Source organism: Mangifera indica, chromosome 3 (assembly GCF_011075055.1).
Source record: "Mangifera indica cultivar Alphonso chromosome 3, CATAS_Mindica_2.1, whole genome shotgun sequence".
In the NCBI taxonomy this organism is placed as follows: Eukaryota; Viridiplantae; Streptophyta; class Magnoliopsida; order Sapindales; family Anacardiaceae; genus Mangifera; species Mangifera indica.
This window is the reverse complement of record NC_058139.1, coordinates 3574144-3589377: the sequence shown is the minus strand read 5'-3', so window position 1 is coordinate 3589377 and position 15234 is coordinate 3574144. Positions and strand designations below refer to the sequence as shown.

At 35.6% G+C, this 15234-nt stretch overlaps 3 protein-coding genes across 4 annotated transcripts; 2 read left to right on the top strand and 1 right to left on the bottom strand.

Moving 5' to 3' along the window:
* The first annotated feature begins 1278 nt into the window (after positions 1-1278).
* On the top strand, positions 1279-6355 carry LOC123212018 (4-coumarate--CoA ligase-like 9). Its single transcript, XM_044631036.1, has 6 exons — positions 1279-2448; positions 3075-3264; positions 4286-4431; positions 4531-4598; positions 5186-5288; positions 5908-6355. Exons 1-6 carry the CDS (start codon positions 1402-1404, stop codon positions 6031-6033), a joined length of 1680 nt encoding a protein of 559 aa, XP_044486971.1. The 5' UTR covers positions 1279-1401; the 3' UTR covers positions 6034-6355.
* Positions 6356-8840: 2485 nt separating this feature from the next.
* LOC123211263 lies at positions 8841-11853 on the top strand. 2 transcript variants are annotated; one of them, XM_044629870.1, is made up of 4 exons: positions 8842-9434; positions 9932-10360; positions 10499-10805; positions 11557-11853. In XM_044629870.1, the coding sequence occupies exons 1-4, from the start codon at positions 9000-9002 to the stop codon at positions 11697-11699; spliced, it is 1314 nt and encodes a 437-aa protein (XP_044485805.1). In that variant the 5' UTR covers positions 8842-8999; the 3' UTR covers positions 11700-11853. The 2 variants fall into 2 exon arrangements, with proteins under 2 accessions (XP_044485807.1, XP_044485805.1); XM_044629872.1 differs by lacking the exon at positions 9932-10360 and having other exon boundaries at positions 8841-9434.
* Positions 11835-15112, bottom strand: LOC123211262 (cyclin-dependent kinase G-2-like). Its single transcript, XM_044629869.1, has 5 exons — positions 13182-15112; positions 12773-12908; positions 12571-12662; positions 12311-12422; positions 11835-12204 (listed from the first exon to the last, which is right to left on the bottom strand). The coding sequence occupies exons 1-5, from the start codon at positions 14651-14653 to the stop codon at positions 12103-12105; spliced, it is 1914 nt and encodes a 637-aa protein (XP_044485804.1). The 5' UTR covers positions 14654-15112; the 3' UTR covers positions 11835-12102.
* Positions 15113-15234: the final 122 nt, after the last annotated feature.

The window sequence follows — 15234 nt, the reverse complement described above, 5'->3', positions numbered from 1 at the left end:
TGAAATAACAATACATGATAAATAAAAATCTAAATATTTATTTAAATTTTAACCTATTAGGATAAATCTATAAATTTTTTTGTTATGATTAAAGGGTAAATTTATTATTTTATCAGTAAAATTAAAATAACTAAAATTATATTTCTTTTTTTTTTAAATTAAGTTTTAAAAAATTTATTTTTTTCCCTTAAAATCTAACTGCTTTCTCTGATGAATAGACAACCAACAACGAAAGAATAAGATAGAGTCGTTCAGAGGACAACCTTAGACAATGACTATTGTTCAAAGATGATGATCATGTTCTATATCCTTAATGATGCTTCATCGTCCAGTGAAGGATAACGAATGTTGTCCAATAACTAGCAGAGTCAAAAACCAATGGGCGGAGGAAGGATTGAAGAAAAATTAGGGATTTGAGAGGAAAAAATCAAAGTTTAGGTATGAGAGTTAAGAATGTTAATTTTTAAATTTGAAAGAAAAAATAAGATAAAATTATATATTTTTTAATATTATTATTAAATGATAGTTTTACCCTAGTATTTAATGAAAAATTTAACGAAATATTTGTGAGATTAAGTTAAAACTTGGGTGGGAAATAGTCCTTCCCCCAATTAAAAAAGGTGAATTAATTTTAGGCCAAAAGACTTATTCCCACCCAAGGTTTGATGTAATCTCGAAGTCTAACCTATTAATTTTCAAAACCTAAATACTCTATAAGTCAATTTTGGTTAAAAATCTCAGTTAGGCCGATTTGTGCATTGATCGATGTATAAATTAGTCGAATGCCCAGATCTGTTTTGGCATTACATTGATGAATCATTAGTTCGCCTTCAATTGACTGATAATTCATCATCGTCTAAGAGAGAAAAGAGTGTTAGTATGGAGGTTGGCTAGTTTCGCTTACCAGAGGAGTAGCAACAAGGGAAAATTACAAAACTCTAAGGAGAAAATGTTTATTTTTCAAACCTTAAGGTGAGAAAAATGATAATTTTTAAACCTATGAAGAAAAATATAATAAAATTTTAGTTTTTTAAAATTTTTTATTAAATAATAATTTTACTTCTGTCTTAACTGATATTTTTAATATAAATTGATTTATAGATAGATATTTAAATTTTTTAAAGTTGAGGGGTGGACTTAGCTTTCCATCAAACCTTGGGTGGAACAAATTGTTTTACCTTAATTTCATAAATAAATTCCACGTTACCATCAATTATTAAAATAAAAATTATGCAAGGAACAGGCTTCTGGAATGACACCATCCAGTTCCCAAGTCAAATTTGCAACGCAGATCCCTCTTTATAGGCTCTTCCTTCTGGCCAGGCAGTCTGCAAAAGCCACGGCACCCACATAGGAACGGTCCTCTTCCTCTTGTGTTTCATTGTTCTCTTTTTTGCCTTGATGGCCCAATCAAAGCCTAATCCTTCCATTGATCCCAACAATGGATTCTGTAGCAAAACCAAAACTTACTATAGCTTAAGGCCAGCCGTTTCTCTTCCTCCGCCTTCTCAGCCTCTCTCCATTACTCAATTCACTCTTTCTCTTCTTCAAACCTCCACCACCGCCACTCCTTCCGCTACTTTTCTTGTCAACGGTCTCACCGGTCAAACTATCACCTACGCTCACTTCATCCGCCAGCTTAACTCCCTTTCCTTCTCCCTCAACAGACACTATTCTCTCCGCCGAGGCGACGTCGCTTTCATTATTTCCCCTCCCTCGCTCAACGTCCCTGTTCTTTACTTTTCTCTCCTCGCACTCGGTGTTGTCATCTCTCCTGTCAATCCTCTCAGCTCCGAATCTGAAATTTCTCACCAAATCAACCTCTGCAAGCCTTCCATCGCTTTCGCCACGTCACATACTTCCCACAAACTCCCGTCTAATCTCCGTACAATCCTTATTGACTCGCCGCTGTTCGTTTCCTTATCAAACCAGAACCAAAACGACGACGTTAATTTCATTAATTCTACTCTTGGAGTTGAGGTAAACCAGTCCGACTCGGCAGCTATTCTTTACTCTTCCGGAACTACTGGGAAAGTCAAGGGTGTGTTGTTGACCCACCAGAACTTGATTGCGTTAATTTCTGGACTCTACCAGTTGAATCCGGAGCATAATCCAGATGAACCGCCACTTCCACATCCGGTTTCGTTATTCACGCTGCCTTTGTTTCATGTTTTCGGTTTTTTTATGTTGTTGAGGGCCCTTTCTCTGGGCGAGACACTGGTTTTGATGGAGAGGTTTGATTTTGAGACAATGTTGAAGGTGGTGGAAAAGTATAAGGTTACTTACATGCCGGTTTCACCGCCTCTAATTGTGGCATTCATAAAATCGGAGTTAACTAAAAAGTACGATCTTAGCTCGCTTTTATTGCTCGGTTGCGGTGGAGCGCCTCTGGGGAAGGAGGTCTCTGAGAAGTTTAAGGAGAAGTTTCCCAATGTGGAGATTCTGCAGGTAAGAGAGAATCTGAATTGCTCTTTTATTTTGAACCTAAATATCGGTAACTTTTGTTTTTTTTTAATAATTAGTGTTAAATGGAACCAATTGATTGCTTTTCTAATCACATAAGATGCTTTTACTGTTACTACTTACCAGCTTTAAATGTTTCGGTTGATGTTGAGATGGTTTGACTTTAATTATTCTATAATAACGAAGAAGAGAGGCGGGGACTAGGCCTAGACTCACGATCAATTTTAGTTACTAGTGTATTTGTCTTAACAATGATAAAGTTTTGATGTCAACAACATACTTTTAACTGGGCAATGTTACAAGTAGATAGCTCATATTGTATAAATGATATTTACATCTTTATTAGGCTTCTTATCATATTATTGTTGTCAATTTAGTCATTGAAACTTTTGAACTCCTAAAAAGCAATGGAACATCTGCATAAACTGCCTTGGAACGACATTGACAAGAAATTTGCTTTGTAATATTCTGCAGAATTACTTGTGATGCATACTCTTTCCAATTTGATTTTGTAGTGACAAATGGCTGGCAATTCTTGTGAATAAATATTTCAAGGGTCCTGTCAATAACTGCTGGTTGCTGAGTCTAGATCTTTTATTCTTTTCTATTAGGGATATGGCTTAACTGAGACTGGAGGAGGGGCAGCAAGGACCATGGGACCTGATGAGGAGAAAAAGTATGGATCTGTTGGTCGTCTTGCTGAATTAATGGAAGCCAAAATAGTTGATCCTGGAACTGGAGAAGCACTACCCCCAGGCCAGAAAGGGGAGTTGTGGTTGCGAGGGCCAACAATAATGAAAGGTAACAAAATGAGACAATAAGACCTGTAATTTCCTTTATAATAATTTACTGGAGTATGTCAGCCACCCGAAATCTCTAAAGTAGTAGTACCTTTTTCATTCTTGTATTGCTTTTTCTTTCTATGTATTTTCATGTCAGATCTTGTATTCTTTTTTTAAATTTCTTTTTCTAGGTTTGAGAGAACTGATCCAGGGCTTGGTTTGTGCATCTGATCTAGGGTTTCCTTCTTGACTTCCATTCTTTAATTCAAGTTTTTTGATTCAGTGATATAATCTTCCTTTCTTTTTCCAGCCATGTTTTTATTACCTTTTTAGAAGTAATTAGAGACTTTTAGAATCATTGGACTAGCAGATGCATGTTTGGCTTTGTAGAATTCACCAGACAGTGATTTGGTTGCATCCAGTGGGCCTTTTCTGTGAGTGTGCAGGGCAATATGAAAAGTGATTTATCATCTTTGGAGCCTTTTTTAGTAAATGGCACTTCTGTTCTTATCCCTTTGATCCCTATGCATCTCTTACCATCCCTTTTTCTACGGTATAATTGGTTGTAATGTTTCACTGCCATTTGCTGAAAGAGGTTGTAGGCCTCCTCTTTGGCAAATAGCTGCTCCAAGTGGTTGATGGATATCAATTCTTGTAGCGCTAATCTCTTCCTATTCTTAGTTAAACTTTTTTATTCCACTTATGCGGGGCAGCTATTACCTGCTCAGAAACAGATCAGTGTTGGAGGGTACTCATTTTTCATCAGGCCCATGTCAACTATTATACAATGTATTAGTATTCTTTTCTTATTGTTCAAAATGATATGTCTTTGACAATGACCATCTGTTGAAATGCTTCCAAATGGTATAATCTAGGAACTTGGATATGGATTAGCTTGTCAGTTTACACTTCTTATTTTCTCAAAAATGCCTTGACATTTCTTTTCTTGGTTTCACACCAATGTCTGTAATTCCAACATCTCTCGTAATAAACAAAATGATAAAGCTTCTTGTTTAATTTGCTGAATGGTGTTAAAGCAGGCTATGTAGGAGATGAGAAGGCAACATCTGAAACCTTGGATTCAGAGGGTTGGTTAAAGACTGGTGATCTATGTTATTTTGATTCCGATGGTTTCCTTTACATTGTTGATAGGTTAAAGGAGTTGATAAAATACAAGGCATATCAGGTGATTTTATAACTCTGAATCTTTATCAGCAGCATTATGGTAATGGACATGGTTGTAGGTAAATAATTTCATCTCATTTTAATGGGTGTATTCTTTCAGGTTCCCCCAGCTGAGTTGGAACATTTACTTCAATCCAATCCTGAAATTGCTGATGTTGCTGTGATTCCGTACGTATCTAGTGTCTTTTTTATTTATCTGTTGAGTACATCTGCATACACTTGGCTTATATCATTTATGTGTGCAGGATCATGACTATTTGAAACCACTAACTTGCTCACCGGTTCTCAAATTCCATAAAACATTCTCTTGTTCAGTACTTCTGAAAATTTCTCTAACAGAAAATTTCATGTTGTCTGGTGAAATAACAGTGCATGTACAGTCTATGTGATATATCCTGGGATCACTTCATCCACATGAATCAGGATTTTTGTATCACTTTTACCACTCATCTTCCTCGCTTTTGTCTATGCATTATAAAAGTGACATAAAATTATTTGTTTCAAATCTTAAACTAATTTACTGTATAAGATGATTGATGCATAAGATAGAATTATACAAGCAGAAATATTACAATATTGACCAATAAATATAAGTGGGAATTGAGGGTCTTATAGTATCCCTTTTTTTTTGTTTTTTTGAGTTTCATAGTTTTTAAAGTGGACTGGCCCAATCTGGACCTTCAATAGGAATAAGCTTTAATTCATAATGGTTTAGCCGTGCAAATCTCTCATTCATTTGGTTTATACTCAAGCAGGTATCCTGATGAAGAAGCAGGGCAGATTCCCATGGCCTTTGTAGTGAGAAAACCTGGAAGCAATATCACTGCAGCTCAAGTGATGGATTATATTGCGAAACAGGCATGTTTCTGAATTCTAGCAATAAAGCAATTTCTTTCTGGTGTTGGAAGGCTAGACTTAAAGTGTCTTTATATTTTGCTTTTCATCAATCATGGGTACAAAATATTCACATTTGGTAGCTTTGTTTCCTGGAGATGAATTAATATTGATAAGTTGTATGATATAGCCAGGTTTCTTTCAAGGCAATTCAATCTCTTCCCACCTGTAACCTGATCTAGTAACAGACTGGTTCTTAGGATATGCTTATACTCTTATCTTCAGTAGTTTTTCTTGTGAGAACCATTATGATATAATTATATCTGAATCATGATTATTCAACATTAGATCCTTCCATGTATAATATCATTTCAGTCCAATGAGTGAATCCTATGGCATTAAAGCATAGTCTAAGTATGATTTTATCCAGATGGCCCTAATTGGAGAATTTCTGCCCTTATGTTTTTTTGCCTTGTTTAGACTCATTGCCAATATCAATGTTCATTCTATCAAGAAAACTTCTGGCATGTATAACATATTTGGTCTCACAGTAGTCATAGCCTTTTCTGTATTCTTCTGTGAACTCAGTTAACAATCAAATTCAAGTTTTATGATATTCTTAACCTGGAGTTTTGTATTGCAGGTTGCACCATACAAGAAAATAAGACGCGTAGCATTTATCCCTGCTATTCCAAAATCCCCTGCTGGAAAAATATTAAGGAGGGAACTGGTAAATCATGCTCTCTCTGGTAATTTGTCTAAATTGTGATCTGTCTTTCTGAGCAATAGTGGGGGATTATATCTGTATTCTCAGAAATGCTCCATACTACTTAATGGTAGGAAGTTATTGATGATATTTGAGTTGAGAGCAATTGCAATTTTTTTTGGGTATCCATTTGGGTGTAACATTATCATCCCGGTTCACTTAACCTTTTACCGGGTGATAATACAGAAGGATCTGTTCCCTATATTCCTGTTTTCATTTTTTTTTTTTTTCTGTTTTTATTCTCTGTGTTATGTTAGAAACTATGCAATAATTGTTTGATTGTATGGAAAACAAGAGAAAGAATAAAAAGAAGGTTGTCTTCCTATGTTTTTGTTGTATACATTCCTTATTTGTCTGTCCTAAGAGAATAATAATATTTCTATTTTTAGATACTCATTTTAGAGCATGATGATGATTGTATTGTATGTCCCTTATATTTTTATCTTGTCAAAAGAATTCCATTAAAAAATATTCATCCAAGCAAGTATAATGTCTCTTAGATAAAGATAAAAAGACACTCTCATTGATGGAAGGTGTGTGTTAAAAAATACAAATAGTAAATATCATCAATAATAGTAATTGTATTATTATTATTATCCTGATTGAAAATTAACATGAAACACAAACACCCATTTTGACTTTTTGATCAATTGTAACCTTACTTGTGCTTAAGGTTTCTTTGCTTGTATCTCAATCTCTCTTTATTTCATAGTTTCTTCCATCTTTTCCTCAAACTGTCGCCTTAGACGTCATTTTTCTTATTAATGCGGTCACTAATCTATGTCTTATTTATGACCTATTCTTCAAATGGTTTCAATTTCTCTTTGAACTCGTTTTTCTCTCCTCAAAAGTGACATTGATTTTTACTTTTCTCTCTTTTCAGTTGAAGTCATTATTTTTATTACTAATCCTCTTGCCTTTACCTCCGGATCTCTCATCAACCCCAGCTCACCAAACTTTTCATAGCCTTTGCCACTTCAACCTCTTTATGTAAACCCTCATCCAATCTTCGTATTGTTCTCATTGATTCTCTTGACTTTGTCTTTTTGTTCACTCAAACTTAAAAAATGACATATTTGATTTCACAACCAAATTATCAATGTCATCTAAACTCAAACCCTGATCTATCCAACTCCAACCATATCTCATTTTCTTCCCAGAAATCAAAATCAACATCTCTTGCTTGATGAATTTTCAATAAAAATATGGTGAAATTATAATAAAATTGATTGATTTTAAAGAGAAAGGGAATAGTCATAGGGTTAGGGGGGTGACTTGGTTGTATGAAGGTTTATATGGACGGTCGATTTCAATTTTGAACAATTGGGTTAGACTGATTGGTAAAATACTTCCCACTTTATAGCTTTTCAATTCACACTCCCTAATTTGCGGTAGTGTTGAATTAACTAAAAGTAGCAATACAAGAGATTAAGTTGGAGTAGTCAGTCGGCAACCCCATCCCCACCGTCACTTTTTTCCGGTTTGATTGGACAGACAAAGATATCTTAGTTTTTACGCAGTCGACTGCAGCATACAAATACTCCCCATATTTCAACGTTTGCGGTTCCTGGGTTCTTTCGTTTACCAAGGCCATGAGAGCAACCAATTGTTTCATTGTCAATTGATTTTCAGGACTCCACTGTCCTGTAATTCAAATCCAATTGTGTCAAGACAGATTTGATAATTCAACTTTGAAAAGACATTAAATCGTAAAAAAAGTTAAACTTGAAAGCCCCCAACAACCAAAGAGTCAGTTCCCCTTTTTTTTTTTTAATGTTTGGACTATTTTTCCTTAATGAACTTGCTTTCACAATATTATAATTCTACAGTGAAGGTGGTTTTTGCTAAATGCTGAGGTACATGTGAGCTCTGACATGGCTTCTCTGTGCTCTTTAATGTTCTTTAAAGGCCAAAACACTATTTCACCCTCAAGTTTTAGTGTTTTCTTACGGTCATACCTATAAGATTTGAAAAACCTGAAGTCTCACCCATAAACTAACTTTCGTTGAAAAAGTAAGGGTAAAATTGTCATTTTATTAATTATATTAAAATAATATAAATTCATTATATTTTCTCTCCACAGTTTTAAAAACTAATAACTTCACATTTATCTAAAGTTTCTAACTTTCAAAAGTAACATTTTCACCCCCAAAACCTAGGGATTATTTTCCAGACGTTCTCCGACCACCATCTCCGGCAACTGATGACAATACTTCAACCCACTACTCGTCGGCCACTAGATATTCACTCTCTCATGGAAAAAGAGATGATAAAGACGTGTCTTTGTCGATTCCAAACGAATCGACAAAAATGAGCATCTTCGTTGATTCTTCTGGAATTGATGAAGACCCTTGTCTTTGTTAATTCATCTAAAATCGACGAAGATAAGTCTTCGATGAGTCATCTAGAAGCTTTGTAAGTGGTCGGTGAGATATTAGATTGAAGCTCTTTCTCTAGTGGTCAGAGAGCCTCTGAAAAATAAACCCTAAGTTTTGGGAAGAGAGAAATGTTACTTTTAAAAGTAAAAAACTTTAGACAGTGATAAATTTGTTAGTTTTTAAAAATTGAGAGAAAAACATAATAAATTTTATATTATTTTAATATAATTAATAAAATAACGATTTTACCCTTATCTTTTTTAACATAAATTAATTTATTGATGAGATTTTAAGTTTTTCAAACCCTATAAGTATAATATAGTGCACTAAAACTTGGGGGTGAAATAGTTCTTTGGCTCCTTTAAACGATCATTACCCACCAACAAAACACCTACCTAATTAATAACAATTTAACCTTTAATCATGTACTCAAAGTCGTTTGATTTTAACTCGAAGTTTAGAATTTAAGAAAAAAAAGGTTTTCTTCTACTTTGAGCAGGTGTTGCTTAGATAACCGTTGTGTCTTTCACGTTCAATAGAAAGCCAGTTCCCTTCCTCAAGTTCAACTCTCTTTTTCTCTTTCTGACTTTAATGGCAGCTCCCGACTCTTCAACAATACAGACCCCTCTTATTCAAACACAGACGCCTCCCCTACGACAAGAAGATGTGGAAGTAGACGACACCCAGCTCTCCAAATCTCTGGATCGTTTAGAGACCTTTCTCAGATTCTTTGGATTTTGCCAGTACTCTTTTTTAAGCTTCAGTCTTTCGTGGATTTGTTTTCTTCTTCTGGGTGTTGCTCTTCCAATACTTATAATCCAATTAACTTACTGTTCGAACTGTGAAAAGTATGAGATTGAAAGTTTTGAGCTTGAGATTCTCATCTCTCAGTCTCTTGTTGCTGTCATTTCTCTTATCTGTGTTTCTCACAATCTCCGCAAGTATGGTGTCCGTAAGTTTCTCTTCGTGGATCGCCAACATGGTCACCTCATTCAGTTTCGTCGAGAGTATTTGCAGAAGATCCATGTGAGTAACTCCCAACTTTCATTCTTTTCAGATCTTTAGCAAGAACATTTTCATAAAGAATAAATTATAATCACTGATTATTGCGGTTGGGGATCTCAAATTCATATTCCAAATAGCGGGTTTTAGAGAGATGAAGTAGTAGAGGACTTGGAAAAGATTCAAATTTGTAGTTCATTATGTCCTCAAGAGTAGAGCTCAAAAAACAATCCAAGTGGGGAAGAATTGCAATTAATTGAGAATATGTTAACCTAAAGTTTATGTTTTGAAATATGGACTAAATAGTATTGTCTTTCACTCAATTATGAACTTGATTTTTGCTCACTTGATTTGAAGCTTCGACTCTTCCCCAAGGAATGCGTAAATTTCTAGTATAATATTAGAAGTACATCTTGAAAGCACAGGCTCAAGCTTTTTGGTTAGGGGTGGGGAACTCTTTCTTGTGCACTTAACTTTTGCTATAGGATGAGATCATTGATTCAAGTGTTCTCTTTGTCCAGGGTTTCTTCAAATTGTTGGGAGTTTGGATTATACCTTGCTTCCTTTTGAAGGCTGCCCGTCAGGTTGTACATATTGTCTATGTGCATCACTCATGGTGGCAATCTGTTGGTATAATAGTTGTCTTGCTTGTATCATGGACGTACTCAACCATCATCTATCTATCGGGCAGTCTCCTGTTCCATTTGGTGTGCAATTTGCAAGTGATTCACTTTGAAAATTATGGCAGACTTTTAGAAAGAGATCTTGATGTTTCACTGTATATCGAGGAACATGTAAGGTTAAAGCATCATTTATCTAAGATAAGCCATAGGTTTCGGATTTTTCTGCTTCTTGAGTTTTTGATTGTGACAGCAACTCAAGTTATGGCTCTACTGGAAACGACAGGGAATTATGGGATCATCAATTTCATTAATGGTGGTGATTTTGCAGTAAGAGTGAAATAATATACTCCTTCTTTATTCAGTTTATGCAAGTAAATAATATGTTGTACTTGTATGATATTATTGTGAAGAAAGTTTGCCGCCTTAAAAGATTTTCACACTTATTCTTCACCTTGGTTTTGGCAGGTCGCCTCTATTGTTGAGCTAGTTGGGATAGTAATTTGCCTTAATGCAGCTGCTAAAATCACACATAGAGCTCAGGGTCTTGGATCAGTTGCTAGCAGATGGCACGCTTCTGTAACATGCAGCTCTAACAGTGTCACTCAGATGGGAATCAATAGTAATGGTGGAAGCGTGGAGGCTGCAAATTCTTCAACCTCAATACCTACAAGCTACTCTGAAAGTGATTTGGAGTCAGTTGAGTATGTGCCAATGGCCACAAATACTCAATTGGCATCTTATATGACCATGTATCACAAGAGACAGGCCTTTGGTATGTATATCTATGAAACTTTAATTCCTTGTTTTTATACTTCAATTAGTAATTAGTAAATCAAATGTCACCCATCCCAGCTAGTTCGTATAAACTTTTGCCTAGTTTACATAAAGATATAAGATTTTAGCACTTGCTGATAACCTTATGACTAATACTAAATGGCTCACATATTGTCTGTCTCATGGTATATTATCAGTATGCTCATTGCATCAGCCCTTCAACTCTTATTTTGTCATTCTTAGACCAAAGGTTCTTGGCTCTTTGTCATGTTGCCAGAAAACTAATTCAGTCCTTAAAACTTGTTTTAAGTCTCAATAACTCAAGAAGGATTTGTGTGAGACACCATAAACAATGAGAATATTCTGTTTAGTACATTGCCATGGTATGTGAATGCGACAACCAATTCAGTGGCTAAATTAAGGCTGTGGGCTACCTCCAAATTAAACAATGCTGTAAAAACAAGGTTTTGCTATTAAAGTGAAGGATTAGAATACAATAAACCCATAAGATGATCTTTTTCATTATCTTTGTTTCTTATTCATTATTCGAACAGGGTCAAATATGCTTGCACCTTGTTTTTGTCTAGCCAAACTGGTGAATCAGAAAGAAACTTCATCATTATGATGTTTTGGGTTGACACTAACGCCAGGACAAATTTGCCATCTTTGTATCAGCTCCGCTGTGTATATAGAGTTTCTGTTTTGTGTAATGATATATGGCGTTCATTTGTGGTTTTTTTGGTCTGCAGTTACATATTTGCAATCGAATCCAGGTGGAGTCACTATCTTTGGGTGGACTATCGATCGAGTTCTTATCAATACAATCTTCTTTGTTGAAATGTCATTGGTTCTATTTGTGCTTGGCAAGACCATCACTTGGACTACAAAATGATCCATTCATGTTTTGTTTCTATCCAGCCAGTATTTTTTTGGTTACGGCTATGGGTGATAATGACTTCTTGGTACCTCTCAATGACTAATACAAACCATCTGTACTAATTAATATAAAGCAATGACAAGATGTGAGTGCATTTGAATTGGAATAACCTTTTTCTTTTTCTCCTTTTTATTTTCTGCATGCTGAATGTCACAATTACATTTCTATTTACAATGAGGGTTAGTTGAGTCTCCATAATCAATCAAGCTTGAATAAAGTTGGTTCACGTAAGTTTTCATTGTATGCTGATTGCTGAGTTAACAAAATTTGAGATGAAACTACCAAGAGAAAGGAACCAAAACTGGCCAAATTTTTCTTTGGTTGTTTGCCACGTCTAGTTGTCTCAGAAACTGGCCACCTATCTATTCTGAGCATGCTGTGGGCTGAAGATATGATTGAACTTGGGAAGAGGATCTTCGCGAAACCAATCATGATTGAGGGCTTCATCAACTATTATCCGCTGCATGAACAAGAAAATTTGTCAATAAGGATAATGAGCATGCAATTTATAACATAAAGTTATAACCAATATCATATTTAGAATGCATATATAAATGGACAGTTACCTGATCAGGATTGTAAGTCAGAAGTTTATTTAACAAGTCAAATCCCGACTCGGAAAGAACTGGAGATCCTATGAACGATGTGGCAGGAAACCTTCTCCGCAACAAATTATACCTGGGTCAAAACGAAAAAGACTGAATTTATACAATTGTGCCTATGCAGAGTTAACTTCATGAATTAGCAAAAAGATAACATATTTTGCCTAGAATAGTCTATATGCACAAAAACTTGACCCAAAAAAGTAGCATAAATAGATACTTACGGTTGCTTAACAAATTTTGCTTTGGCTAGTCCTGGTAGTTGAGATAATCCAGGCCAATCTTTCTCAGTTGGCGTGCCAAGGGTTTTGAATATCTGCAATTATTTCAAAGATTCATCACTAAGAAGAGACCAACACCAAAATAAATAAATAAATGAATAAAGCAATAAATAAAAGATGAATAATGTCAATAAACATTAACTACCTTGTCAATCTGATCAGCTTCACTTGTCCCACTGAATAGTGGTTTCTTGGCTAGCATTTCAGCCATTATGCAACCCACTGACCACATGTCAACTGCTGTCGAATACTTCTTTGCTCCTAGCAGAAGTTCAGGAGCCCTGAAACATACAGTATCACAGAACATTAGATTAATGTAACCAGCTTTTGCTACTGAATTTTTTGGCAATGAAAAATGATTTCTATTCTACAAATGGTTTTTACTGTCATAAGGTTAAAAACAGGGCCTATGATAAGGATCAGGTGCTTTAAACCATTATACTAGATAAATCATTAGTAACCCAGAAAAGATGAGTTAATTTACCAGTTCGGAAGTGTATCTAATTATTATTATATTTTTAATCATCTACAGAAGAAATGAAATGCATCTTTACCTGTACCATAGAGTAACCACCATTGATGTATATGGCTTAAGTGGGCTTCCATACTGGCGTGACATCCCAAAGTCACAAATTTTTAACTCACCACGATTGTTCAAAAGAATATTTGACGTTTTCAAATCCCTGTGAAGAATCCAATTGTCATGCAGATACTTGACACCCTCCAAAAGCTGTAGCATCAACCATTTGACATCACTAGTACTAAAACGGAACTTCATTGACTCCATTAACCCCTTTAGGTCATGTTCCATGTACTCCATGACCATAAAAACACTATCAAAGTCATCCATAACGACTTCCTTAACCCTCACAATTGAAGGGTGATTAAAAGACAAGAGAATATTGATTTCCCTCAAAGATGAAGTAGGAAAACCGTATTCTAAATAATCTTCTTTCCTACCAACATTCATCTTCACTTTCTTCAATGCCACAATTTCTCCTGTCTTCTTATCCCTGGCTTTGTACACAACGCCATATGTGCCTTCACTTACTTTGCTGAGATACTCATATTCAAGCACATGTCTACAACTCTGAAGCATGTTATTACATCTTTGTCCAGAAATAGTAGACTCCTCAACAGCAATATCCTCAGCATGCATATCATCAACATCCAAGGCATCATCAAGCTCCAACTCGTTTTCAGAATATTCATCTTTAGAAGAACGCTCCCCATCTATAACATCAGATTCCGACAATCTGGCCCCATCTTCAGAGTTTTCTCTACAAAACTCTCCACTCTCAGGAGTAGACCTCTTTGAAGCCTCTTCTCCCTTATCAGGTGCATCTTCACCATCAGACAGAGATATAATCTCCAAATCACTGTCAGATGCCCAGCGTGATGTTGATGTATTCTGCACTTGAACAAACTCTTCCAACTCTGACTGAACCTGGTCATCAAACCCAATATCTTGAGGCAATGGAGACAACTCCCCTGGCAACTCAGACTCAATAGCCCCCACTGAACCACCATCAGCAAGAGACTTCTCTGAAAAGAAGTCCAACCCTTTAGCTTTATTTTCCAACAAGGGGCTTTTCACAAAAACCCCATCAGAAACAACATTAGGCACCTCACTAACCACACGCACTGAAGATTTCAGAGATGGTAAAGCAGTACCGGTAGGTGCAATGATGTTCTTAGAGGAAATTTCCCCTTTCTTTTCATCTAGATCCCAAATGATGGGTGAAAACTTCCTTTTCTTCTCGGGAGGCAACTGAATCCCATCATCACATTTTGAGGCTTCACCACTCTTACGACAAGCATCTTCACACCTGGCTTCACCACGTTTTGGGCCAGAATTTCGCCTATTCAACAAGTACTCGGAGACCTGTTTATCCTTGTGGTCAACCCAATCCCAACTCACTTTGGGATCACGAGTACCGTTTCTGTAATGAAAATTTTCTTTTTTGGAGTAACCATAACAATTACTCTTTCTTCTCTTGGAAACATTGGTACGCCCTGCCGCCATATTATTAACACCACAACTCTTCTCAATCAAAAATCAAACCCAAAAAATAATAAACAAAAAAAAATGGTAACCAATCCCAAACACTCAAATATTCAATAATAAAACGTATCCCTAATTCTTAAAATACAATATACTATTTCCCCAATATTTCTCCTACAAAAAAACCTAATCAAGTATGCCAACCAAAAGAAGTTCAAAAAGAACAAAAATCAATAACAGAAATCAAAGAAAGATGATGATAATGAATCAAGACAAAATATAAAATTGAGTAATGAATCAGAGAAGAACCAAAACCCTAGAACTTTCAAATTGGTGCTTACTTCTGTCTCTCCTTCAAAATTCACAGGTAATTAAAGATCTTACCGGTGAGCGAAAGGAAAGACACAACGATTCGAAACCGAAGCTGCTTTGCCTACGTACTACGCGTTTTCCTTTTGTGATCGTGTTTATGCTTGGTGGATCTGTTTAAATCCTTTAATACACGCGTTTTTCAGTCGGTTTAAATCAATGGTCCAAGTTAGTTTAGTTATTACCATAGACTTATGGTATTTATGAATATGCCCCAACAAGTACTTTACTGT

Coding starts and splice junctions, on each gene's coding strand:
- LOC123212018 (XM_044631036.1), top strand. CDS start 1,402: ATGGCCCAATCAAAGCCTAATCCTTCCATTGATCCCAACAATGGATTC. Junction 3,265..4,285: donor AGGGCCAACAATAATGAAAG/GTAACAAAATGA, acceptor GTGTTAAAGCAG/GCTATGTAGGAGATGAGAAG. Junction 4,599..5,185: donor GCTGATGTTGCTGTGATTCC/GTACGTATCTAG, acceptor ATACTCAAGCAG/GTATCCTGATGAAGAAGCAG.
- LOC123211263 (XM_044629870.1), top strand. CDS start 9,000: ATGGCAGCTCCCGACTCTTCAACAATACAGACCCCTCTTATTCAAACA. Junction 10,361..10,498: donor TTAATGGTGGTGATTTTGCA/GTAAGAGTGAAA, acceptor TGGTTTTGGCAG/GTCGCCTCTATTGTTGAGCT. Junction 10,806..11,556: donor TCACAAGAGACAGGCCTTTG/GTATGTATATCT, acceptor TTTGGTCTGCAG/TTACATATTTGCAATCGAAT.
- LOC123211262 (XM_044629869.1), bottom strand. CDS start 14,653: ATGGCGGCAGGGCGTACCAATGTTTCCAAGAGAAGAAAGAGTAATTGT. Junction 12,909..13,181: donor GTGGTTACTCTATGGTACAG/GTAAAGATGCAT, acceptor TGTATGTTTCAG/GGCTCCTGAACTTCTGCTAG. Junction 12,663..12,772: donor AAGCTGATCAGATTGACAAG/GTAGTTAATGTT, acceptor AAATAATTGCAG/ATATTCAAAACCCTTGGCAC.